This window comes from Quercus lobata, chromosome 5, assembly GCF_001633185.2.
Source record: "Quercus lobata isolate SW786 chromosome 5, ValleyOak3.0 Primary Assembly, whole genome shotgun sequence".
In the NCBI taxonomy this organism is placed as follows: domain Eukaryota; kingdom Viridiplantae; phylum Streptophyta; class Magnoliopsida; order Fagales; family Fagaceae; genus Quercus; species Quercus lobata.
In genome coordinates, this window is record NC_044908.1 from 20,446,432 (window position 1) to 20,471,892 (window position 25,461).

The following is a 25,461-nucleotide window of genomic DNA, read 5'->3' on the forward strand; positions in this document are numbered from 1 at the left end:
ATATTAATTATCTATAGTTGTACATTAATTATTTATATTAAATAAATTTATATGATTATTTTTATAAACTCCATATAAGAAATAATTTTTAATTGGAATAATAATTGTACGGCACCTAACATCCAAGTCCATTTGGGCCTTGGGCTATTGATTGATAATATGGGCAGGGGGTCTAACCTTCACACCGCTAAGGATCCCGTCCCAAGCCCACAATAACAACGAGTCTAAGTTGGGTGATGTCCGGATACTTGAAAAGCGGACTGCGGGTGCCCCGCTCACATACTGCTCTAAAAATCATCCCCGGACGATATACACATGCTCGGTCATATCGCCATTTGAGTGCTTGGCAGAACCCTAGGAAACTCCGCTGCTTAACACATTTGCTGCAATGGGAACCATTTCCAAAGCACTCGTACCTAAACATCCACTTAAATTTATTAGCATTATACCTCTCTTTGCACTAGTTAAAAAGATAATGATAATCACCCCATTAACAATGGACTATAAATAGGAGAAACTAATGAAGGGTAGGGGGATGCAATTTTGTGAGAAGAAAGGAGAGAGAAAGAGAGGGTCTGAGAGGAAGAAAACGTAGAGAAGGAGAGAAAAGTGATCTCATTGGGTCCCTAAGCCTAGAACAACCCAAAATAGGATACTCAGACCCACCATACAAATAAGTTGTGAGTCCAAATAGTGGTTTGGCCCAGCAAATCCGTCTTTGGTGCGCACAATAACAAATTTAGAATATCACATTCTTTCTCATGTTTAGTTGCTTTGACAATAGTTGAGGCAAAAGTCATAAAAAAATTAAATATTTGTGTGTGTGTGTGGAACTAACATTGTAGTATTTATTCTATGTAATTAGAAAGATTAAATATATTTATTATGTTATAGTAATTATTTTTAAGCATAATGAAATTTTAATATCATTTTTCTAAGATTTAAATGAAACAATTGAATTTTTCACTATATGAAAAACAGTTGATTTGAAATATGGTATTCTTGCTCACATTTAGTTATTTTTGGAATAATTGAAACAATGTCTAACAAAAAGGATAAATAAATATAGTAACACACAATCAAGAACGTTTAAAAAAAAAAGAATAATATTTGCATTTTTAGTAAGCATAAAACATGTTATTTATATTAGCCGCTATATCACGCAATTTTTAATTTGTAAACACATATATATATATATATATATAGTATGATCAAATCACTATACATTATTCGTAGTGTCTTTCTATTTTGTCTATAAAATAACTATAGATAACAATTTCTTACAAGAAAATTTATTGAAATATTTTCTTTTATACATCGATAGTTGAGGTAGGGATTTGAATCTTAGATGTTTCTATTGAAAACACCATGAGGTGCATACTAGCTAAGCTACAAGATTTTTTCCAAAATTTATTGAAATATTTGAGAAAACTAATAATAAGTTGCATCTCATATCAAACTCAACTAGTTTGATATAATGCTTTGTCATTTTATGCTCTGTTATTTTATCATATAAAAAAATTAAAACCTTGGAAATTAATTTATGATAGTTATTGGAACTATTTATATTTAAAAGTCCTTTTCATCATCTAATTCATTCAAATTGTGCAAAAATGGCATTGAATTTCTCTTATTAATAGTTTGAAAGATTTATTATTGAGGAGCCATAACAATTTGGCCTTTTAAAGTAGCCAAAAAAATTATCGAAATGAGTTCAAATGGAAGAAAAAATATTTGTTGATAAATAAATACCAATTTACTGACTCTTACTTATCAAATCTTGCTCTATAATTTGGTTTAATTTGAAGTACAAAAAGGTACGGAATAGGTTTGTCCATGGTCATGAATTGGGTATTCTGACAACATATAATGAGCATCCTAAATATTTGCATGTAAGGGAGTGTAAAGATTCTATTTCCTCTTATGACCAACTTCTTGATGTATTCACCAACTCAAGGGGATTTGGCCCACTATCCTATTATTTGTACCACAGATTATTTGCCCTACACTACTGTTACTTTATACTCCTATAAAATGACAATCTCCTGTTTGGTAGTTTGTCATAGTGATTGGAAATTCAAATATTTTATACAAATCATGGTCAATTTCTTTTTTTTTTTCCTGGATAATTTAATAGCTGCATAGGAAGAATTTTAATCCTGAACATCTCTGTTGGAAACTCCAGAAGATACCAATTGAACTATAAAACTCTTTAGCACCGTGACCAATTTATTGAATATGATAAATTTGGTTAAATAGAAAAAATGTAAGGTGTTTCAAGATGTTAATACTAAAATTATAATCCAACAAAAGAAATACTAAAATGATAATTCATAAGCCTCTATTAATTATTGCATGGGGCAGAATACACAAATTTTACACGCGCACAAAAAATAAAATCGTTCTGACAAAAAAAGAGAAATAAAAATCTAAGTGCTTTAATGTTGAAATTTTCATTTTTGTTTGAACTACTGCAGGAGTTGGAAGAAAATGCAATTTTAAAGCTTACTACAAGTTAAAGAGCAAATATTTTTGTTCGATAATTTAATGGAGCAGTTCCCAAAATAAAATCATATGAAAACTATTATTAAATATACTTAAAAATTTTACAATTTATTCTTTCTAAAATTTTCTAATTATCTTACCCCAATATGTAATTAATCATCAATAAATCACACCAAAATTGACTACAAATTTCATATTTATTTAAAGTGACAAGTTATTAATAATAAATAATAAAATTGTGTCAATAACAAAACCATATGGAAATTAATAATAATCAACAAACTCAACTGGCGTGAAATTCGTGTGAAATTCATCGTAAAAACTGTTTATGTATTGCAGCATTTCTCAATCAATCATTCCAGACAGCACAATCCACAGGATCTCCACTTGCTGTATCTTTCATAGATCCAGCAGCCACCTGCCACGATCTCATTGGCATCTTTCATAATATGTTGGATGGGCCCATCATGTAGTTTGAGTCCAACCATATTACCACCTCATTGCTCTTTCCATATTCATACATTTACACGGCCTATTTGCAAGGGGGGGGCCCAAATTAAGTTATAGATAGAAGAGAAGGCTTGACAGAGCCTTTGACAATAAGAGATGAAGGCTGATCTTTCCTAGAGCTGCAGTTCACAACTTACCATCTGCAACATCAGCGGAGTTCTAGCTAGAATCACTCACCAACTTACCTGCATCATCTTTTTAATTTAAGTGTTCTTTAGAGATCCGTTTATTTTGCTAAAATTGAAATTTTTTTGCTGAAAGTACTGTAGATAAAGGTAAAAATTAGCTGAAATAGTACAGTAGAACCAACGAATAGTACCAAACAATCGTAAAAAAATTATATATATAAAGTATAAATATATTTCCTGATTACTGGGTGTAGCATATTACTAGCTTGTTTTATATTGTATACAAATTTACCATAATTTTTATATCAAATGTTTGAGAAGTTTATACTTTATAGCAAACAACCGTAAAAAATTAGCTTCTTAAAGGATTAGGATCGCTGGTACCCTACCCCTAAGGAAATCCTTACCTAAAGGACCTAATCCTTTTTTAATGAATCAGAAAGAAATTTTCATTCAACCACATTGTACACAAAAGAGGCAAAAAATGAATGAGCATATAGCATAGAGTAGACTCTGCAACACAAGGAACAGGAGCTTTAGCTGCTACAGACAATTGCACACACAGCCGTCACCCATCTTCAACACCTAGACACTTTAGCCTAGCACATTGCAAAACAAAAGAAAAACTCAATCCCTTCCAATTGAATACAACATTTTACCCCATGTAAATAACCATGACAGATTACCCAATTACCAGCAAAGGCAATCCAAATTACAGTGGGACGCAGCCTCCACAACTCAACAGAACACACCAAAAACTGATGGTCAATACCCTGGAATCAAACCTCGTAATTGTAAAACTAAATAAAATCTAAAGCATAAAATTTTTTTACTTGCATATTATTATCGAATTCCAAGTAGGTACGTACTTATGTTATCTTAATATAATTTTGTTAAATGTAATTAAAATTCAACCAATTAAGCATTTAATATCATATATTCTACTTATGTTTTCGAGTAAAATATATAATAATTAAGTAAGGAGATAATGTTTTATATATTCCTTCATTCACCATAAAAGAAAAAAACAACAAGAAAGTATTTGTTATCCTCTATTTTTATTATTTAAAATCAAATATCCTTACAACATATTATATATTGTTAAAGTTTAGACCCCTGAAAAACTAAATTGTTTAACCTAATATAATTGCCAAGTTGGTACTTAGGTAAATTATGCAAATCTAAATTAAACAATAATAAATCATATCATAAACAATGGAAAAGTAAAGAACACAATGATATGATGACCCAGAAAAACTAATAAAACAATCCAATTTCAAAGTAAAAAACTTAGGGAGGATTTAACCTAAACAATTCACAAGGCAATAATTCACTAATATAATGAAAGTTTTTACAATAGATTTAACCCTAAATTTACTGTTATCTCATGTAGTACCTATTTATGTGACAACACATAACTCTGAATCCATGGACTCTTCTATTATGAATTTGTTGCACACAAACGCTCTAGTGTGTGACATTGAGGTCTCCACTCAAAGGTTTAGATCATCAATTGTGGTTGATCTACTTGTAGCAACTTATCTCCACTAGCACTAGTAATTTGAATCTTATCTCCAACAAATGCTTGTTGAGTAATTAGAAGGTTACAAAACCTCTTAGATCTCACAAGAGTAACTCATAAGACTTGAAAAATTTGTATTAGAGTTTCCCTTTTATACTTAGTAGTGTTGGACTCAAACCCTAAACATTTTGTGGGCTTTTGGGCCTAATTTAAAATCTACAGAATCCATGTCTCGATCGGTCGAAACTTTTTTTGAATCGGTCAAGCTTAGCAATGTCTAAATTCTTCTTTCTATAGCTTGTATGTTTTTGAGTCTTGACTTGTATCCTCTTGAGCAATATCTAAACCTTTTCAAAGACACTAAGATCTTATGCTAGACTAGTTCTTGTGCTCGATTTGCCAACATACAAAAAATTTAGTTCCTAAACTATAATCTTAAATATTTAGAACCTAACATATATGGTGGTAAGATCTCTCTTCTTTTTTGGTTGAGATGGATTGATAAAGGGGAAGGAGTGGTGAGGTCTAAACCATGGAATATAATACTAAAATATGGAATTAAAAAGATTGATTTTGATCATTTTATTGTAATATATAATGATACACATGAACAAAATTTACAATTTTACTGTCAATAAAAGTATTAAAATTAAGTCAAATTAAAATATTTTTGTACAAATATAACACGAGAAACTCAAGTGTACGTGTTGGCATAGACTGAAAGATTAATGAATTAGCGCTAAAAAATTCTTGAGTCTTGACAAATGGTGGCTTGAGCCTGCGATTGCGGTTAGTGGTTGGTAAGAGACATGGCCAATGCAATGGTGGTGGTGTCAGTGAGTTGGTGACTATGGCTATAACGATGGTTGGTTATGGGTTGGGAGTGGTGGTGGTGGTGACCATTAGAGGAGTTGATTCTTGAGAATGTTTGTGAGGTATGGGAGGAAGATAGAAAGAATTAGAGAAGAAGAGAAAGGAGGAGAAAGTGATTGGACTGATTTCCTTCTAAATTTTGACTCTCTTTGTAATTTTTAATTATCTTTTAGTGTATTATCACTAAGGGTGTGTTTGTTTTGGGTGAAAATGGTTTCAGGAAATCATTTTCCGTAAAATAGGCTATTTGGTTGGTTTTGAAAATAGAATTTTCTGGAAATCATTTTCAATTGACCGTAAAAAAGAAGCTTTGACCACGGAAATTCATTTCCATTCCTATTTTCACTTCAAATGATTTCCGGAACTAAGACGTGCAAAGAGAGCTCACAGACGCGCAAAGGGAGAAAGAGAGAGAGAGAAAGAACGATCTCGCGAACGGTCAAAGGGAGAAAGATCGCGCCGTCGATCACGATCTCGCCTTCGCGCCGATCGCGATCTCGGGAAGCGTCGATCGCAATCTCGCGAAGCACTGCGCCGATCTCGCCTTCACCTCCGCCGTGCGATCTCGCCCCTCGTCGAACCCAGTCGCCTCTCTCTCTTCCTTTTTCTCTCAATTTGACTGGATTTGATGATTTTTTTTATGGGTTTTGTCTGTGTTTTTATATTGATGAATGAATGATATTACATATTTGTTTGGCAACCGAGAAACTGTGAGAAAATGTGACCGGATTTGATGATTTTTTTTTTTGGGCTTTGTTTGTGTTTCTGTATTGAGGAATGAATGATATAATATATTCATTTGGCAACCGAGAAAATGTGTAGAAAATGTGTTTTCTATGGTATTTTCAAGAACACAACCAAACACCAGAAAATATTTTTCGAAACATTTTTTGAAATGCAACCAAACATATGAAAACATTTTCCTTTCCGGAAAATAGTATTTCCGGAAAATGGAATATTTTCCGGAAATGCTTTTACACGAACCAAACACAGCCTAACATACATCTTTTGTTGAACAATGCAAAGAGCATAAGCTTATTTGTGCAAGTGCACTAACTAGTACCATATATAGGTGTGAGTGCTCAAACTTAATTGAATTTACCTTGGACTTTATATCATGGATTAGGTTAGGCTAGTGTGCTACGACTGAGGGTGGGGGGCTGAAATTGTGTGGGCCTACAATTAGCACATGAAGCAATGCTTGGAAAAAGAGTTTTCAAGAGACAGTCTAATGAGACCACCCTCTCATAGTATGTGGAACCCATATGTATTGTGAAAGGAAAGTCTCATAAAATCATCTCATAAGATAACTTTTTCTAATATGGGAAGGAGGTAAGCAATATGTCTCAATTTGTTTAATCAATGGGTTACCACTTTTCTTTTATTAATGAAAGTGGGTTAAGATGTTGACAAAAGAGAAGTTTTTAGTTTTTATTTTATTTTTTATAAAATACTTTGTAAATTTTTATGGATATTATTTTTTTTTTTTTTGTATTTTTAATCTTTTTAAAATTATTTTTCCCCATAAGTTAGTTAATATTGTAGATTTTGAAAGGAAAGTTTCATAAAAATATCTCATAAAATAACTTTTTCTAATATGGGAAGGAGGTAAGCAATAGGTGTCAATTTGTTTAATCAATGGGTTACCACTTTTCTTTTATTAATGAAAGTGGGTTAAGATGTTGACAAAAGAGAAGTTTTTAGTTTTTATTTTATTTTATTTTTTTATAAAATATTTTGTAAATTTTTATGGTTATTATTATTATTATTTTTTGTATTTTTAATCTTTTTAAAATTATTTTTTCCCCATAAGTTAGTTAATATTGTAGATTGTGAAAGGAAAGTCTCATAAAAATATCTCATAAAATAACTTTTTCTAATATAGGAAGGAGGTAAGGAATAGGTCTCAATTTGTTTAGTCAATGGGTTACCACTTTTCTTTTATTAATGACAGTGGGTTAAGATGTTGACAAAAGAGAAGTTTTTATTTTTTATTTTATTTTATTTTTTATAAAAAACTTTGTAAATTTTTATGGTTATTATTTTTTTTGTATTTTTAATCTTTTTAAAATTATTTTTTCCCCATAAGTCAATTAATATTGTAGATTCTAATTAACTTAACTGATAAAAGTTTTTCGCCGTTGAATAACAAATCTAGGGTTTGAACTTTGCCTACACTTTAAATTAATTGATATCTTAGTCTAATAATTAAAATTACAATTATTATAGAATGTACATCATAGATTGAACTTCTATTATATCTATAAAAAAAAATGATGGTATGGAGGATGACATATGTGGGGCTTTAATGGCAACTAAACTAGAGATTATTGACTTGAAAGATTTGGTTCAAACCCCGTCTATACCATAAACTGATTGATGTCTAAGCCTGATGATAAAAAATAATTATCATAAAGTGAACAACATAGATTGAATTTTTGTCATATTTACCATCAAAAATAAAATAAAAAATTAGCTAGTATGGAGGATGATATATGGGGCTTGGATGTCTCATGCTACACCATAAACCGATTAATGTCTTAACCTGACGATGGAAAACAATTATAATGAAGTGAACGCCATAGATTCAACTTCTATCACATCTATCCAAAAAAGAAAAGAAAAAAGTGAGCAGGTATATGGAGGATGAATGACAACTGAAATTAGAGACTGTTGGCTTAAAGGCTTTGGTTAAAGATAATTCTAGCTAGTTTACTCTTAAATAAACATATATTTACTTTTATATAATAAGATATTTCTAGCTAGTTATTTAATAATCATATAATAAATTTAATATTTTGACAATCTCATTATTAGAAATACTATTGTAATAACCAACAAATTTAAATCTGTCATTTTTTTACTTTAGGGTCTGTTTGGATAGAACTTATTTTGCTGAAACTGAAAACTGAAAACACTATAGCAAAATAATTTTTAAATGTGTGAATAATACCGTAGGACCCATTTTTAATGAAAAAGTTGCTGAAAAGTGTAATTTGTGGGTCCGTAAACCGTACATGTATACACTGTTTACTGTGGAAAGTCAACATTTGCGGTTACTGTTCAATAAACAGTAACCGCATTACTCCAAAACGCGTGAAAAAAAAAGAAAAAAAAAAGAACAAAAACGCAATTTCAGAAACGCAATGCAGCAGACGCGGAACCCAAACACACAGTGGAAACTATGACTTCAAAAAGGTTCAAACTTTCTTATTTTAGGCTTCTTTTCATAATCAACGCTTCTTGTCATAATCAACTTTATGAACCTCTATGTTTCTCTCATGGATGATATATTTGGTCGTGATTAACTTGAGGTTGTGGTTCTTATCCAAAAAAAAAAAAAACTTGAGGTTGTGGTTGTTGGGAAGAGAAAGATCATTTGAAGCAGTCTTTTTCTTTCATTTCAACCCTACAAAAGCAGTTAGATACCTTTATATGGCTAGGGTAGCCACACCCGTGAATGTGCAGGTCGTTTTCTTTTACAGGCACATATATTTACGAAAGGGAAAGGAGATTTCAAACCAAAAAGAAGAAGAAAAAGACACCGTGTTTATATTAGAAACACTCAAATACGTTAGTTGAGTTATAAGATTTTTTAGAAAACCACTTAATATTTTGTCTAAAAAATGCTAAAAATACTACCAATTATACTATATAACCTCTATAAATAACATTTCTTTTTTCTTTTAAATTCCTACATTATCAGTGGATTATGTACCCCTCCTGTTTAAGAGCAAGAGTGGTTGATCTCTAGTACAATTATACTAGCAGGTCATTGATGAACCAACTGCATAAAAGCAAAGCCATGCACGGTACGGCTATGGAGAGCCACACCCGTCTTGTTATTATCATCCAATAAAATTAAAGTAAAGAAGCAAAATATCTTAACACATTCATGGAATCACAACCAGAAGTGGTCAGTTCCAAACTTATATGCATAGTTATTTCAAACTTAAAAGAAGCAGAACAACTTGCTTTTCACGAAAAATCGAGCATATTCACCACTCTTCACGCTTACGTTGATAATTGACATGTGAGTTTCCAAGATCCACATAAATTCACTGTATAGGTTCAAAAAAGAGAGGAGTAGAACTAATATAAATAAGAGTAGTGCTGTAGTTTCCTTCTTCCATCTTGAGATAAGTGTTCAAAGTTATACCACTCATCAAAGTCATTTCAATTGCTCTTATTGTGTGATCTCTTTGTTCCTTTAAGAAAGTTATTGTATTGTTTATCATGGCACCACATGGAGAGGCTATTGCTAGCTCTTACAGTAGAAGCAACAACTTCTCCAAGCCACCAAGACTCTCATCCGATAGCCTTAAAAGAACAGTTTCAGACATTTCATTCGAGCTTAGCAAAGAAGGGATTGATTTAACAGCACTCCCACCAATATCCGAGGTTGAAAATGCAAGGTGCGAGTGCTGTGGCATGTGCGAGGAGTGCACGCCGGAGTACATTGAGAGGGTGCGAAACAAGTTCTCCGGGAAGTGGATATGTGGGCTGTGTACTGAAGCAGTGAAGGAAGAGATGGAGAAGAATGGAGGGAAGAGAGAAGAGGCTTTGAGTGCACATATGAGTGCATGTGTTAGGTTTAACAAGTTTGGTAGGGCTTATCCAGTTTTGTTCCAAGCTGAGGCCATGAGGGCAATGTTGAAGAAGAGCAAATTGGAAGGGAGAGGTGTGAGGGGTAAGTCTATTAGTCCTAGAGACAAAGGAGGGCAAAAGAAGGGTGGGATTGCTCGAAGTTCAAGTTGTATTCCAGCGATCACAAGGGAGATCAGTGATCTCACCATGGCCAATTGAGCCTTTAAAAGGCTCTTGCATTCCTATCTATCTTTGGAGGGACATGATTCTTTATATTTGTGAACATGTTCCTTCTCTATTCTAACTAGTATATATATATTTCTCCATTTAAACCTTTTTAAAGCCCTATGCTTGGATTTTGCTAATTCCACAATGAAAATCCAGATGTCCCTCCTTAAGCTTGGATACTCTTTCACCATCTATTCTGTGGACCAACCATTTAGTTACCTTACCAAGGTTTTTTTTGAGTTAGTCCTAAGTTTTAGTGCATCTTTCTTCTATGGGGCTTTTTGACAATTCCTTGCGTGATTTGGTTCTGACTTTCCCATCTCTTATACCTTCTAGGGTTATGTAGTAAACGAGGTTCAAAACCTTAAATCTCACCCCTCCAAGGTTTTTATGGGTTGGACCAAATGCTCATTTACAAGCCATTTACCCTACTTTTTTACCTTCCCTTTTTTTGGGTTATGGGCACTCTGTCAGTCTTTCTTATTCCCTTGCTAGTTCATGCATGTTAACTATAAATATGGTCATCCAACAATTACGTATATGCCAAATTAACGTCAGTGATTGTGTTACATTAAACTTACAATCTGTGAGTAACAAAGGCTTTAGTTGTTAGATGTTGTGAAGAGCTGCCACCATATGTTCCTCACTTTTACTCTAACCTCAGGGTCATCAGTATTTGTAACCAGGCATATCCAGTTTGTGGGTGCTAGAATATTAAACATGTATCTCTAGATTCTCTTCAATAAAGTACTTTCATTTTACTTGTATTTGTGAGATTATAGTTTTTCCTTTTTCTCATTTATATATACTCCCTTTATGTTTATTTTGTTGGATGTAATAATCAAACTCCGACTCAAAAAAAAATATGTATAAATAAAGAATAATGCTAGGTTCACAATATTTTTAAAGCAAATTTATGATGAATTTTATGTAGTAAACTATTATTTGTAAGTTAAAAAAAAAAATGTGATATTAATAATTGGCTCAAATTAAAACCAAAAACAACATACCATCCATGATTTATTATAACAACATTATAAACGCAACATTAGTCATAGTTCATAAATAAACCAAAACTCGTTATATAAGCAGACTTGCCATGTTTTGGTTCCATCACTAGTATATGAATGACTTTCTAATACTGCTCGCTACTATTAGAAGAAAAAATAAACCTATAATTATTAATTCGTTACTTTCAATTCATAGTTGTAACTAATAAAAAAATTGGGAAAAAAAAAACTAAGATCACATTTTCTGAGTACTACATCAATATAGAAGAGGCAGTTCAAGACTCTTTAACCATATTTTATAAGATTAGAAAGAAAGGCATCTAAAAAAATCAATAATAAATATTGTCCATATAGTATTCTTCTAGATGGAAATACAATATATCAATTGTTTGAAAAAGGTGCTACTCTAAAAGAGTTACACTGTGTAACTTGAATATATATATATATATATATTCAATTAAATCAATACCTTGAGTATTAAAATTTTCATTTTAACCCACTAAGTTTGAATCTGTTTTCAAAATGATCCTTTAATCCATATCCGTAACGAATCTAGCCATTACGCGAGGGGAAATTTTTTCTTTTTGCAGACTTCAATCATAAATTTTTAGCATGTCACTTCATTATTATTTGTAGTTAATCATGAGCATGTTAGAAATTGCATTAGTGATATTGAATTAATAATATACACGTGATGCATTTCCAATTAAATCAAGGATAGTTTTGAGAAACAAGGAATAGAATAATTGAATCATTCTTTATAAATAGGGGCTTTGCTAATTGATCTTCATATTTCACAAAAAAATGAAGAAAGTTAAAGGTGTGATCAGAAACCTTATGTTCACATATTTGTTTTTGCTACAATGTTTAGACCTGTTATTTTAAGGAAAATATTAAGTTATTACCATTTTCTCTATAGTAAGCTTACAAAGTGAGATGACAATGAATGTGCATAATGTTGCTAAGAACCTTGTAACTCAATTGATTGACACTTTTTAGTGTTTTCAAATGAGACATCAATGGTTCAAATCCTCTTCCTCCAACTATCAAATTATAGTGAATGTAATTTTATATCAATAACATAATAAATAGGTTGCTAAATTTTATTTTTGTTGTGTTTAAAATCTAAAATAGCAATTTGTAAGTTTTAGAGAATAAAATTTGAAGTAGCTTTTTTTTTTTCTTGATTTCCAGAATGGATGCATGGGAAAAAATCGAAAACAGGAGGTGGTGATACTCAAGCTACACAAGCGAGTGCCTCAAAATCAAAATGCATCTCAACAAGCTCCTCAGACTAAAGAAGCACCTCAACAACAACAAAAACAAATGGAAATGGTGACACAAGTACCATCAAAGGCATCAAATTCTCAGCAAGAGCCAAAAGCAAATAAATTATGAGCCTTTTAATTACTACATTTATGAGCCTTATAGACATGAAAGTTACCAAATAAATGAAAATTGACATCTTATAATATATATTCTCATTAATCGGTTGGATCCAGGTTGATCATATCAGGTTTCTCAACCAATAAAAAAAAATAAAAAAGGTTTATCATATCAGCCATCAAACCCTTTTGTGCACTCATCACGTGAAAATAGGGGGATATTCTTAATTTTGAGCCTTTGGCAGTTTGATTTGCAGATGGTCCTCAAATAAAATGACACCTTTTCTTCCACATAAATGGTGGAGGGTGATAAGATAACTGTTTGTATCTGTTTAGCATTAGCTTATTTAGGTGTGGGGTTTTGTGTGTGTGTGTGTGTGTGTTGCTGAAAATGAGTTAAAATTTATGTGAGCTTTGAAAATTTGAAGTTGTAAAAAGTTGTATATAAACAAAAGAAAAATGTTATATCTACAACATTTTCACAACAAATTCTAAATGTCAGGTTGTTATTTGCATTTATATTTGGACAAAAAAGTAATTTAAGTTGTGAATTCAAATTAGAACTGTGGGGGCCGTTCGATCAATAGGCCCATTAAGTTCAGGATTGTTGAGCCTGTGGCCCATCCGAGGATGCATATCCGTCCGAGGAGGCCAAGTCAGGTCATAAGGTAATTATTGAAGGGAGTGGTAGTCAATATCACGAGGGTAGAGTTCTGTATCCGTCCGAGGACGCCATACTCCTCGGCAGTATGTGTCCGAGGACGATCAGAATGCAGTCTTGTTGCAACCAGACCTCAGAACTAAGTCGCCGCTAAAGATAGAATAACCGACCAAGAATGAAAGAGATAAGGCAGACAAATATCTATAACTACAGCTGCCTCCACATTAATGACCTCTCAACCAACTCTCTGGCCGCATTAATGTGGAGGTGATACCTGAACAGTAAGGGAGCAGCCTTACAGCTACCCATAGGAAGTTCCAGGAGGTGCTAGATGGGACAGAAAGAAATCCTCCGAACCCAATCTACACGTGTGCGGTGAGGATGGAACACAGAGGGGGGTATATAAACTGAAAGAAGAAAATGTAGAAAGAGGGATTTGGAGAGAAAAGAAAAGAAAGAAAAACACAAAGAAAAGAAGGAGAACAAAAGGAGAGAAAAAGAACGGTATTGATTACCAAAGAAAAGGATCGTTGTGCTAACTCTAAACTTTCAATATACGTGAGAGTGAATCTTTTCATGATACAAAAGTTAACCTAGTTCTTTACACCCACGCTCTACAAATTATATTGTTTGGGCCTTTTTACGTGCAAACCCAACACTATTACGAGTCGTTACAAATTGCGTCCTTACAAAAATCAATAACAACTTACCACCTATAATTTGTTATGTTAATATTGTGAAAATGTTTTGGACTTAACACATCTCTAAACAAAATAAACTAAAAGTATGAAAAATTTTAAAGTTGCTACTAATTTTACGACCAAAAACTTATATGACAATAAATATTATTAATGTCACTTCAACTCATACTAATATTAAAATTAATAGTATCATGATTCCATATTTCATGGCATCATTCTTAATCGTGTCCACCTAAATAATGACCATGCAGTCAACTGGATCATATTAAAAAAGAATAACCAACATAATACACTTAATACATGTCATTAATTCATGACTATTCCGAATAGTCATTTGTCCAGATGACCCTGCGACCATAACAACTAGTATAATAAATGTATTCCAATTATGGAATGAGACATATCATTCTCATCATAACTATCTACACCTAGACTCATTTACCTAAATGGATATATGCAGTTAACTAGACTAGAAAAGACTAGTGTACCAATGGAATACATTTAATATGTCATTAATTCATGAGAGTTCCGAATAGTCACTTATGCCGATGACCCTAAGACCGTAACAACAAATATAATAATTGTATTCCAATTACGAAATGAGACATATCATCCTTGTTGTAACTATCTACGCCTAGACTCGTCCAACTAAACGGATGACTATGCAATCAGCTGAACTAAAAAATGAAAGCATAACCAGCGGAATACATTTAATATGCCATTAATTCATGATTGTTTTGAACTGTCATGTGTCCCAACATTCCCGTGGCCGTTACAATTAGTGTATTAATTGCATTCCATTTATGTAATGGGACCATTGTAAAGGCAACCGTCACTCAAGTTGCCCATATAAAGGCAACACCAGCCCATTAGCAAAGGGTTTGAGAATAGCTCCCACTCATTCTATAATCTTATATTTCAACCCAAATTCTAAGATATCAAAGTATCAATGACACTTAGGTCGGTACCATACCGGTTCCCTCCTCTATGATTTTCTTCTTGTAGATCTTTCAATGTTGTGTTTGGACACGAGGCTCACTGAAGATTTCTGCGCATCAACACTCATCATTATGCACAAGGCAATTCAGGAACAGTCGCGGTAACCACACCATGAATTCAAGAACAATTCATTATGCATTTCGTTAATTTTTTTACAAGTAATTCAACCCTATTAAGTATGCATTCGTCGTCATGGCCATAACTTTGTTAGATAGTAACGATCAAAATGTGGCTCGAACCTAAAATTTGAACATAAATACTCAAATTTAAAAGGGCAACTATACATTGGCTATCAAAGTATATGTCACACGTTCAAATCTTCTCACCCAACCCAAGTGCCACCCCTTCGTTGCAGCCGGGCCACACCGCAACTATTCATGTCCCATTACTCCATTATTTAAAACTTGCATACAAAATTCAACAAAACATATCAACCATCAGCGTTTCAACTAAGTCCTTGTACTGACATGCTACTAACCAGGGAGATGAATATAAAATGTACATTTTTTTATTATTTATTATACTATGAATAAGATTCAATTATACTGTTGCTACTTCAACTTTCTAAAATTATTTTTTCACTGCAGTGCCTTAAATTTAGAATTTCTCATTTAACCCACCAAGTTTTAATCTGTATTAAAAATAACCCTCTTATCAATATCTGTAACTAATCTAGCCATTACGCGGGGGCAAAAAAGCCATTTTATTGGCACTTAGTGATATCAATGATTCATTAGGAAGATAGATAGGAATATAGGACCATTTTCAAAGCAAAATCAAACTGCGTGGACCTACTAGTTAGTTGCATGTACGGAAAATCAACCACAGACCTGGGACCGGGAGTTAGTTACATGTTCGGAAAATCAACCACATATACAAAGATCCCAGATCTAAACCTCCTTGTTCAAGTTATGGATTGAGAGCTTGAAGACAAACCAGCACTGTTAGCATCAATAAACTGATTAAAGCATGACATACCAAGGTACTAGTATTAGTTTAAGTTTACAATTACAACAAAAGGAAGGCTAACACATAAGGTCTTCATTCAGAAACAAGGTTTTGCAGCAAAAAGACTAACAAGCCAATATAACACAAGGGGTTTTCTGGAGTTCTATAATGCATTTGAATACTCACTGATCCCATTTCATACAAAAGACCAGTTCACAAACATAAAGCAGATGCAATGAGCATTCTCTTCTTCATTCAGAACCTTCCAAGCCACTGCTCTCTCATATGAGACTGGTCGGCCCATGCTTGAGAGACAGATACCACCCTGGAGACAAGCAAAGCCCTACCAAAACGATAGAAAGAAATAAAAACAACGTTAAAAATCTGTCAAAATCTAATCCTGATTGTTATATAAAAACTTACTACCAGCCTTAAAAAATTCTTAAAGCCAAAGGCCAAACAAAAGTTATCCACCATCTAAGTAGTTTCTCAGGTAGAACTAAAAGGACCTGATATTATAACTTATTGACCCAAATGGATCTATATACTACAACATGTACAAGAAACTATAGACTACATAAAAGCACCGTTCGTACTCTTATTAAATGGTATTGGCAAGGAGTTATGTATTTTGGAATGACTTCAAAGAGGGCCTATGCTAGCTCTACGTGAGCAAATTTACTTTCGGTTTCAATTACTAAGAACACGAAATTAAAAGATACTGATTTTGGAGAATTTTTGCCATACCTGCTGCATTATTTGTGGGAACTCTGAGCAGAGAGTTTTTCGGCCATGATCGTCAAATATCTTTTCCAGAGTTATGTCTTGCAGAGCAACCAAGGTGGTCTCTAGCATGTCAAGCCCTGCCTGGTTTGCAAATGTGAAAACTGGTAATGCCTGCATAAATTGAAATGTCAGATTCACTTGCTTAGAGACAAAGGATTGAACTCTAGGCTCTATGGATTTAAAATCATTTCTACATACAAAAATTGTGAAGACAGCAATATAAATTGAACAAATTTTGAATTGTGAATCATCATTCTATTTCAGATTCTAGGCATGGGAAATTGACATTTAATTTGGTATGGTGGTCAAGAAATGATCTCTAAATTGTTTGATGCACTTATCCAGGAAAAAAGCACAATAATACTTTGACAGATAAAGCTATTAGAAGAGGTACCTCAAAATTTGTCTCATAACTTAAATAATTCATGCCAATGCAAAGACTTTTTCTAGTATCTCACTTCTCAGTACTGGAGAGTTTTAAAAGTCAGAATTATCCATTGTAATATGGTGCCAGATTAATAGCATGATCCCCAGTTTGAGTAGTCATATTGTTTACTAATGGGCATGTGTGTGTGTGTGTGTGTGTGTGTGTGTGAGAGAGAGAGAGAGAGAGAGAGAGAGAGAGAAACAATTTGGGAGAGGGTTTGTTAGCAAAGTAACTTTCATGCACACCTTCAAAGAGCAACACATTATTGCATCTGAGTGATGCCAGAGGGTTTTGAGGATGGATTCACTCCCTTCATTGCCAGATTTGAGTAGCTCTACACTCATGTAGCATCTGCATAATTAGAAAGAGTCAGCCAACTTATCTGACCATGGAATAAAAAAAATATATATATTTATATATATATATATATAACAGTTTTTAAGTTCCCAAATAAAGCCACTTAGCCCAGAAGGGTTAAAAAAATCCCATTAAATTCACCCCACTTCCTAACAACTTATTACATTCTGGTGTTGTATTAGTGAAAAATGCAAAAGATAAATTGACCCCGCGGGCCCTTTAGCATGCAAGAAACCATATCCAGTACCAATATTACTCGACTGACAACAATCTCTTTCTACAACTTCGAATTTAATTGCATAGGCAGCACCAATTATCTAACTACATACTTGTCAGTGTCAGTCAAGTACATCTGGTAAACACATCAATGTCCTGCTTCATCAATGCCTGTCACTCACTAACAGTAAGACAGAATCTCGTACTACCATTTTGCTATTGATTTCCAAAATGAAATAAGAACATCATCCTTTAGGGTGTTCTCAAGGGAGGAAAACAAATTGATGATATTCAACATATTAACATTTCACAAGAAGCAAAGCATGGAAGGTAACACCCTGCAATCCCCCAACCTCCTGGCAGAGGGATGCTCTGATTATGTTCATGAATAAAGGTTAAAAAATAATAACTGACACACCTGTAACTCTGGCAGATCCAACGAGCAAGTGTCTGAGCTTCAGGAGTACCCAGTGGTGTCCGAAGACCAGCATGTGAACTTAAATGAGAAGGAGATAGTGCTAATGCCACCCTCTGAACTGATGATATAATACTTCGGACATATTGCCGAGCCATGGATGCTACATGTTCTTGCATGTGGCTCTCAAAAGCAAACTCAAATGCTATTGTCATCACGGATCTCACACAACCAGAATTAGCAGAATAATCATTAGACGCTTTATTACCAGCCGGCCCAATCTCAAGAGCAGACGCAAGGTCCAGTGTGCGGTTTGGACTAGAGGCTTCCTGCAACATTTTAGACTGCATTAACTAAGAATTCCAAGGATGAGGTATTCAAGAAACAACAGTACTTGGCATATACAATTTAGAAGCTAACCTTCCCAGAGTCTAGAGGAATTATGCGAAAACCAGAAGGAAGAAGAGGTGCATCATCAGCAAAAGAAGCATCAATTGGAGCAAAGATAAGTTCCGCACAAGTTCCGACAGCATTCTCATCCATTCCACTACAGAGCTAAAGAGACAGCACAAGCAAGCAAAGTAAGAAAGATGCCCAGAACAAAAGCAGTTAAAGAATCAACCAAATCCATTGGCAGAAACAACAAGAAATTGGTCTACTAATACTAGAGCTGTAAGATGTTTATTTCCATTTTCACTTCTTGGCTTATTTATGCAAATTGCCTTTCCTTGTGCATATAGGAACCACTGGTTTTATAATAACCACAGGTTTTTACATCCATATTCTTCAATTAACATCTTACAGCTATTGAAGATAACAAATAACCACATTTCAAGTGGAATACCAAGAAAATTTGAATAGAAATCTAGGAGAAAAACCAGGGACCCAAATATATTATTCTCTTTCATTCAACCAAAGTCAGTTGCATTATCCATTCCTTCATGACAAACTTAGATCCTTTTATATTTCCAGCTTCAGCTCTATTGTCCACAACAAACCATTCAATTACAAACGACAATCCAAACACTTAGAAATTTCATAAAATAAAACATACAGCGGACCAAATTGAGCAAAAATTCTGGACAACCAATGATGGTACAATCCAATTGGACTAAATATTAGAGCTCATCTTGGATGGCAGCTAGGCCCCCCAGCTAGATCTAGGGATAATAAGGGCACAGTTAACTAATATGACCACCATCCTTACATAGTGGAGCAAAAGACAAGCAATAAAGAAAAACAATACTTACTTGCAACAGAAACATTTCTCTAGGCATTATTGCATCTTCAGGAGAATGGCCCACACCTTCCAATTTAATGACTTCCAAGAACTAAAATGTACAAAGAACTAAGTATCACATGCATGAATAATAATTATAATAACAATAAAGAACTCACTCATGCTTCACACTATTGGATTAAAATACAATATAATGTAATAAGACCTTTATGGTTTTCTAGAATTATTGCTTACCTCTTCATGCTCCATAGTGTGAGCCAGTGGAAGTATAACTTGACCCCCAAAACTTCCAACTCGTGACCCTGGTAAGCTACAGGGACCAATTTTAACAGCTGCAGCTGAGTAAGCATCAATATTGTTGTCTGCCCATTCTGACCTGTGCTCCCTAAGGAATCTAAGAAGAATTGCAGGAGGGACATTCTGAAAAGGCAACAATCAGTTCCAAGTACCAAAATAAAACAGGAATTGCAATAACAAATATTATTTCTAACTCTCCTTTCAACACTTCTGAGGGCCAGTTTGCATAGTTTTTTAAATAAAAAAGAAAACACTAAAGATTATTTTAAATACATTAGAGATACTAAACAATGATTATTGGTGTTGACCTAAAACATTATAGATCATACAATTATAATTGTGAAACTATGATTGAATGTAACAAGAATCTTCCCTTATAGTTACAGATCAGGATTCTGGACAGGAAAGGAATAAAGACGAGAAGAAAGCTACTGATGGTTCAAAGACATGAAAATATGTATCTGTGTACCCCAAACAGTTGAGGTTGATACTTGAGAGTATCCAGCCCAGGAACTAAAGTAAGATTTATTTATTTATTTTAAGAATCTCATGTACTACCCCATACCCTATGGCAGCAAGAAAATACCCATAAAGGATGAGGAAGGGAGGATGGGGAGAGGGTAACCTAATTCTTTTCCCTAGTTACTGCATGAAATAAAAAAGCAAGAGATATTGCCAAATGTTTTCCATAACAATAGGACAGTGCTTGTAAATTTGAAAAGTGACTCACCTAAAAAACTAGTGTAATTAATAACATACTTAACTTAGAAATTCCTATAAAATATTTCGACAGCCAATTTGGAATGTAAAGTTACAAGCATCCTTACCTGTAATAGCATTGATGCTTTTGCACATAGGACAGCATTGCTGACAGCTGGAAATCCAGTGGCAAAAGGAAGATTTAAACCCATTAGCTTGTCAGGAGAAGAGTTCACGAGAATAGTAACATCATCCATGCCATCATTTCCCATCATTGACCACCCCTCATCAGTAAAGCCATTAAGTGCCTCGTTAAAACCCCTGCAGAAAACATTCGTCATATTCTGAACAGCAGAGGACATTAACAAGATCAAGACTTCATGTCAAATTAGAACAGAGCATGTTAACCTGCTCAGCCTCTGGCTCAGAGCTCGAAGAGCTGCAGGTCGTCTGCCCCAGCCTGTCACGGTTGACTGAGAAACCTCATGAGCTATCTGCCTCAGCTGGCGTAGAGCCTGGATGAGGATAACACACAATTTGGAATATGAAATCCAACCACCTTTTATATTTTACAATTGCATATTTCTCAAGTAAATAACAAAACTTCCATAATGATTCTATACATCCCAGACAGTGGTAAAAGAATCATAACTTGCAACATAACAAAAAGTAGAAAGCTAATCTTACCGTCATAGTCGTCTTTTGTGCAAGAACAGTTGATGATTCATACAGTGGGCGTAATACTTCTGGCACGCTCCATGGCTAGTTAATCAAACAAGCAAGCAAAAGTCATAATTCCTCTAGCCAGTACTCCAGAAACAAAAAAAATAACCAAAGATTATCAAATTATACATGACGTGCAGACTTTATACCTCCAAATCCATATGATCAACAATGTGTATGATTGAACCACCCCCCTCGCAGGGCCGTATGAGATACCCACTAGGCAGCATTTCTGCTCTCACAAAATGCTGCACTGGTGGCATGCTTGGACCATTTTGAGTATTTTTAAGTGACCTCTCACAGACCTGAGCACCAAGTTAAATTATGAGAACAACTTGATTTATACTCAATCTAGAAAGAGGAAAACAAAACACATGCATGTGCATGTGGACATGTGCTTGTGTCTACAAATCCATTGAATTGACTATGAATCATAAGTCCAAATACTTTGGAACCACATACCACAAGGCTGCCATCTTCTAAAACAGAAGTATAGCGCAACAACCAAAAGTCGCGAGCAGGCGCCAATGTAGTTGGAGCATAGAGCTATATCATCAACAAATAAAGAGATCAATAAACAATTTAGTATAAAAGGCTCTGACAAACATCATATATAAATCACAATTAGTATTTACCTGCATGTAAAGCAGCTCAATGGTTCCACCGTTTGCAGTGGGCAGCACATTCAGAACATCCACAGCTCGGCAATCGCGGAACCACGACGGCCGATCTTTGAGGATTTCTGCAACCTGTACAACATATGGTGAACAATACGATCTCATAAGCTCAAACTAAAAGAATAACATACGAAGGAACAAATTAGAAACCCAAAGCACTTACCCTTGTAGGTTCTAGACCCACTAGGCCACAGGCTCGTGCTGCCACGCCAGTGCAACCATGAGAAATAGCAACGATTCCAATGGAATCCGGACCAGGCTGTGCATGTCATAAAGAGATGATAAGGAAGAAAGATTAGAACTCTTTGTTCAACCAAACAATACGTAGTGACCATTTTCTAAAAACACAACATTAAACAACTGCAACAAATTTTGGGTTATACTGTTTCTCCAGTTAACCAGGAAAAAATGCAATTAGAGGTTTACTACAGAGGAGTGCAACAGATACCCAGGTTTGTAATTTGATAATAAAATATTATTATAACTTAACTTTTTCATTGTTCTATCATTTAAGCTTTCAACACTGAATCATTGAGTTAAATAATTATTTGAAGGAAAAAAAAGAAAAAAAAAATTTTGAAAAGAGATACCTTCATTCCAGGCATTTGGACCCACTCCACGGCAGTTCCAGTGGCCTTTGAAAGAAACTCTGCTAAAGTCTCTTCTGCAATGGACAAAAGCCTGGAAAAAATACAAGCATGAATTCATCAGCCACTGGCACAAAGAACAATGTGTGACCACAAAGCACAATGGCAGAAATGGACCCAACAACTGTATCCCCACTAACCCTGCAGGACTAGCATCCCTTGGCGGATGCTGAGGTGTCAAATGGTGTTGACCACTAGTCACCACCGATTCACAACTTGTGTCTTTGGTTGCAAGAGTTGTCTGTAAGATAAATAACTCTCAATCACAATTCACACACAGTACAGAAATAATGACGACAATAGTAATAATTAACTTTTGGTTGCTAACAAATTCTAGGGAAAGAAAAAAAAATGCAATCATGCAATGTAATTATCATGTTTGAACAAGCAATTTTAACATTCCAAGTTTTCTGCTCTTTTCCTATGATTTTTCCTGCAACCATACTGTGATGAAAGAGTGCAAAATTTACATTCTGGGTATGCTGGCGGAAGTAACCATTCTCATACACCAGCTGTGATACTTGCTTCTGCAACCTATCATTCTCCTCCATCAAAAGTTTGTTCATGGCTGTCAGCTTCCTATTCACAGCTTGAAGCCGCGAAGCCTCTTTCCTCTGTTTTTCTCTGCATCTGCAAAAGCAAAACACAGATTGCATGAAATTGTTACCAGATGCACAGCAAGACAATCAATTGGTAGCTTAAAAAAAAAAAGGGGAAAAAAAGAAACTAAATCTAATACTAATTTCTCATTGTTTAGGAAACTAGGCCTAATACATCACCAAACTAAGTAGAGAGAAATTTCTTATCAAAATCTAAAATTTATAATCAATATAGACAACATGGAAAACCCATCTCAAATAAGAACCAAATGATTGCATTATGCTCCAATAAGGAAAACTTTAATGACACAAAATTCAGTTTCTTTGCAACTTTACTAATTCAACCGACAAAGAGAGAGAAAAAAAATATAAAATCATAAACTTTTGGCTATGGAACCAAACCAACCAACATTACCTTCTGTTCTGGAACCAGACCTTGATCTGTTTCGGCTCGATGTTGGAGAGAATTGGACACTCACGAATAAGCTGCTGACGCCGAATCGAACTTGGCTTTGGGCACTCATGATAGAGCCTCTCGAGGGCTTCAACCTGCTCAGGTGTGTATCGGACATACTTGCCATTGTCAATCGCACTCTGCTTACCATCCTTGCAGGACATTGCCATCTCCAATCACTTCAAGCTCAACTTCCTCAATGAAAACTAAACCAACCCAATTAGATTCTCTTCCTAGTGCACAATCTCAAACACCTTCTAGAGCTTCAAACCCAAAAACACAGCCACAAACTAAAAATTCAAGTACCCCACAAAAAACCTAAACAAAACCCGAGTAGCTTTACTTCCTGCACTACAATCCCAAGCACTTGGCCACAACTAAAAGCTATACAAAATATAAGTAGCTCCTCTTGCTAAGTGACAAACTCCAAACACTTACTAGAGCTTCAGAGACCAACAAAAAGGGACATAAATTGAAGTCTCAAGCAAAGTAATGCACTTTCAAATCTTGTGTCCGGGTCTTCAAACTATATACATATAAATATATGTAATTTTGCTTAGAATACAGAGATTGAGAAATGCAAGGATATAGATAAAACCGAGACGCCAAAATCCTTAACAAGAACGTAGTAGTTTATCCTTGTTTTCTCAATAGGAGACAGCCCCAAACACAAGACAACATGAAATCTATCGAGATCAGAGCTTAAAAACCCCACAGAACTCTCAGGAAAACATTCGAAGCAACTATTCCCTTTTACCAAACTTTGTTTCCAAAAACAAAAACAAAAACAAAGACCCAGAAAGGAAAAAAAGAAAAGAAAAGAAGATATGTTTATATATGTTAGCCTTGATTCAAGGCTCGTAGTTTTACCGATCCAACTCAGCTAAATCCTTGAAACGAGTCACAAAAGCACCAACTCGGTATCTCTCTCTCTCTAAGCTCCACCCCAGAAAAAGATCCAAGCTTTTACTCTGAAACTGAAAATATTCCTTTTGCCGATCTCACACTCTACGGCTTAAGAACCAGCCAAAACGACACGGTTTCAGCAATCCTCATGGTCCAAGAAGATTCCTCTGCTAACAGCTGAAACATTTTGATAATATAGGTTTCACTAAAACCAAACCAAACAAACAAACAGAGCAAAAGACATGAGCTCAAATCAAACCCATTTGTACCCTCTTTTTATTTTTGTTTTAGGAAGCAGAGAAATGGGAAATGGGAAATGGGAATTTGGAAAGTATATTTTAGAAAAGGAGGAAAACCCTAGGTGAGGAGGAAGACAGAAGAGGAAAGTAGTTTGCTTTTGGTTTTCATTGTGTTGTTGTTTGATGTTGTTGTTGTTGTTGCGTTTGCTCTGTGGGTTTTCATTGGTTCGTCACTTTCGGCTCAGAGGTCTTCGCACTCCACTGTGTGTGTAGGGAAATGGAGCATTTCTATTTTCTTTTACCCTTTTTTTTTCAAAAGTGGTGGCACTTTGTAATGACCCTTCTGCCCATTTTCGCAGTTTGAGATTGGAGTTTCCCGCAAAGCTACAGAAATCCGAGAATTACTCAATTATCCTTAACCCTATGTTAGTATGATACGTGACGAAATACCAAATGATTTTTGGTATAAAAAATATTCAAATTTCAGATTTTTTATTCGAAAACAAGACGTGGCAGCAATAAAAAAAAGTAATATATATTTAAGAGCCCACTTGATCATGTGCATTACTCATGACCCTTAAATACAAGTTATTTTCTTTTTACTGTCACATAACCCATTATGCAACAAAACATTTTCACTTAAAATAAGCTTTTATTCTCTAAAAAAATTGTGTTAGAATTTAGTCACCAAATCAAATGGCAAACATTTTAGCCTCACATCA

General features: G+C 34.4%; 2 protein-coding genes across 2 annotated transcripts; one reads left to right on the plus strand and one right to left on the minus strand.

Moving 5' to 3' along the window:
* Positions 1–9,655: 9,655 nt before the first annotated feature.
* LOC115989158 lies at positions 9,656–11,120 on the plus strand. Its single transcript, XM_031112817.1, has one exon. It carries the CDS (start codon positions 9,775–9,777, stop codon positions 10,342–10,344), a length of 570 nt encoding a protein of 189 aa, XP_030968677.1. The 5' UTR covers positions 9,656–9,774; the 3' UTR covers positions 10,345–11,120.
* Positions 11,121–16,053: 4,933 nt separating this feature from the next.
* Positions 16,054–25,015, minus strand: LOC115988881 (homeobox-leucine zipper protein ATHB-15). Its single transcript, XM_031112508.1, has 18 exons — positions 23,556–25,015; positions 23,012–23,171; positions 22,682–22,782; positions 22,485–22,575; positions 22,058–22,153; positions 21,853–21,966; positions 21,680–21,763; positions 21,367–21,522; positions 21,182–21,256; positions 20,903–21,009; positions 20,623–20,815; positions 19,733–19,918; positions 19,509–19,589; positions 18,679–18,813; positions 18,262–18,587; positions 17,516–17,621; positions 16,805–16,954; positions 16,054–16,400 (listed from the first exon to the last, which is right to left on the minus strand). Exons 1-18 carry the CDS (start codon positions 23,762–23,764, stop codon positions 16,254–16,256), a joined length of 2,517 nt encoding a protein of 838 aa, XP_030968368.1. The 5' UTR covers positions 23,765–25,015; the 3' UTR covers positions 16,054–16,253.
* Between the last annotated feature and the right edge of the window lie 446 nt (positions 25,016–25,461).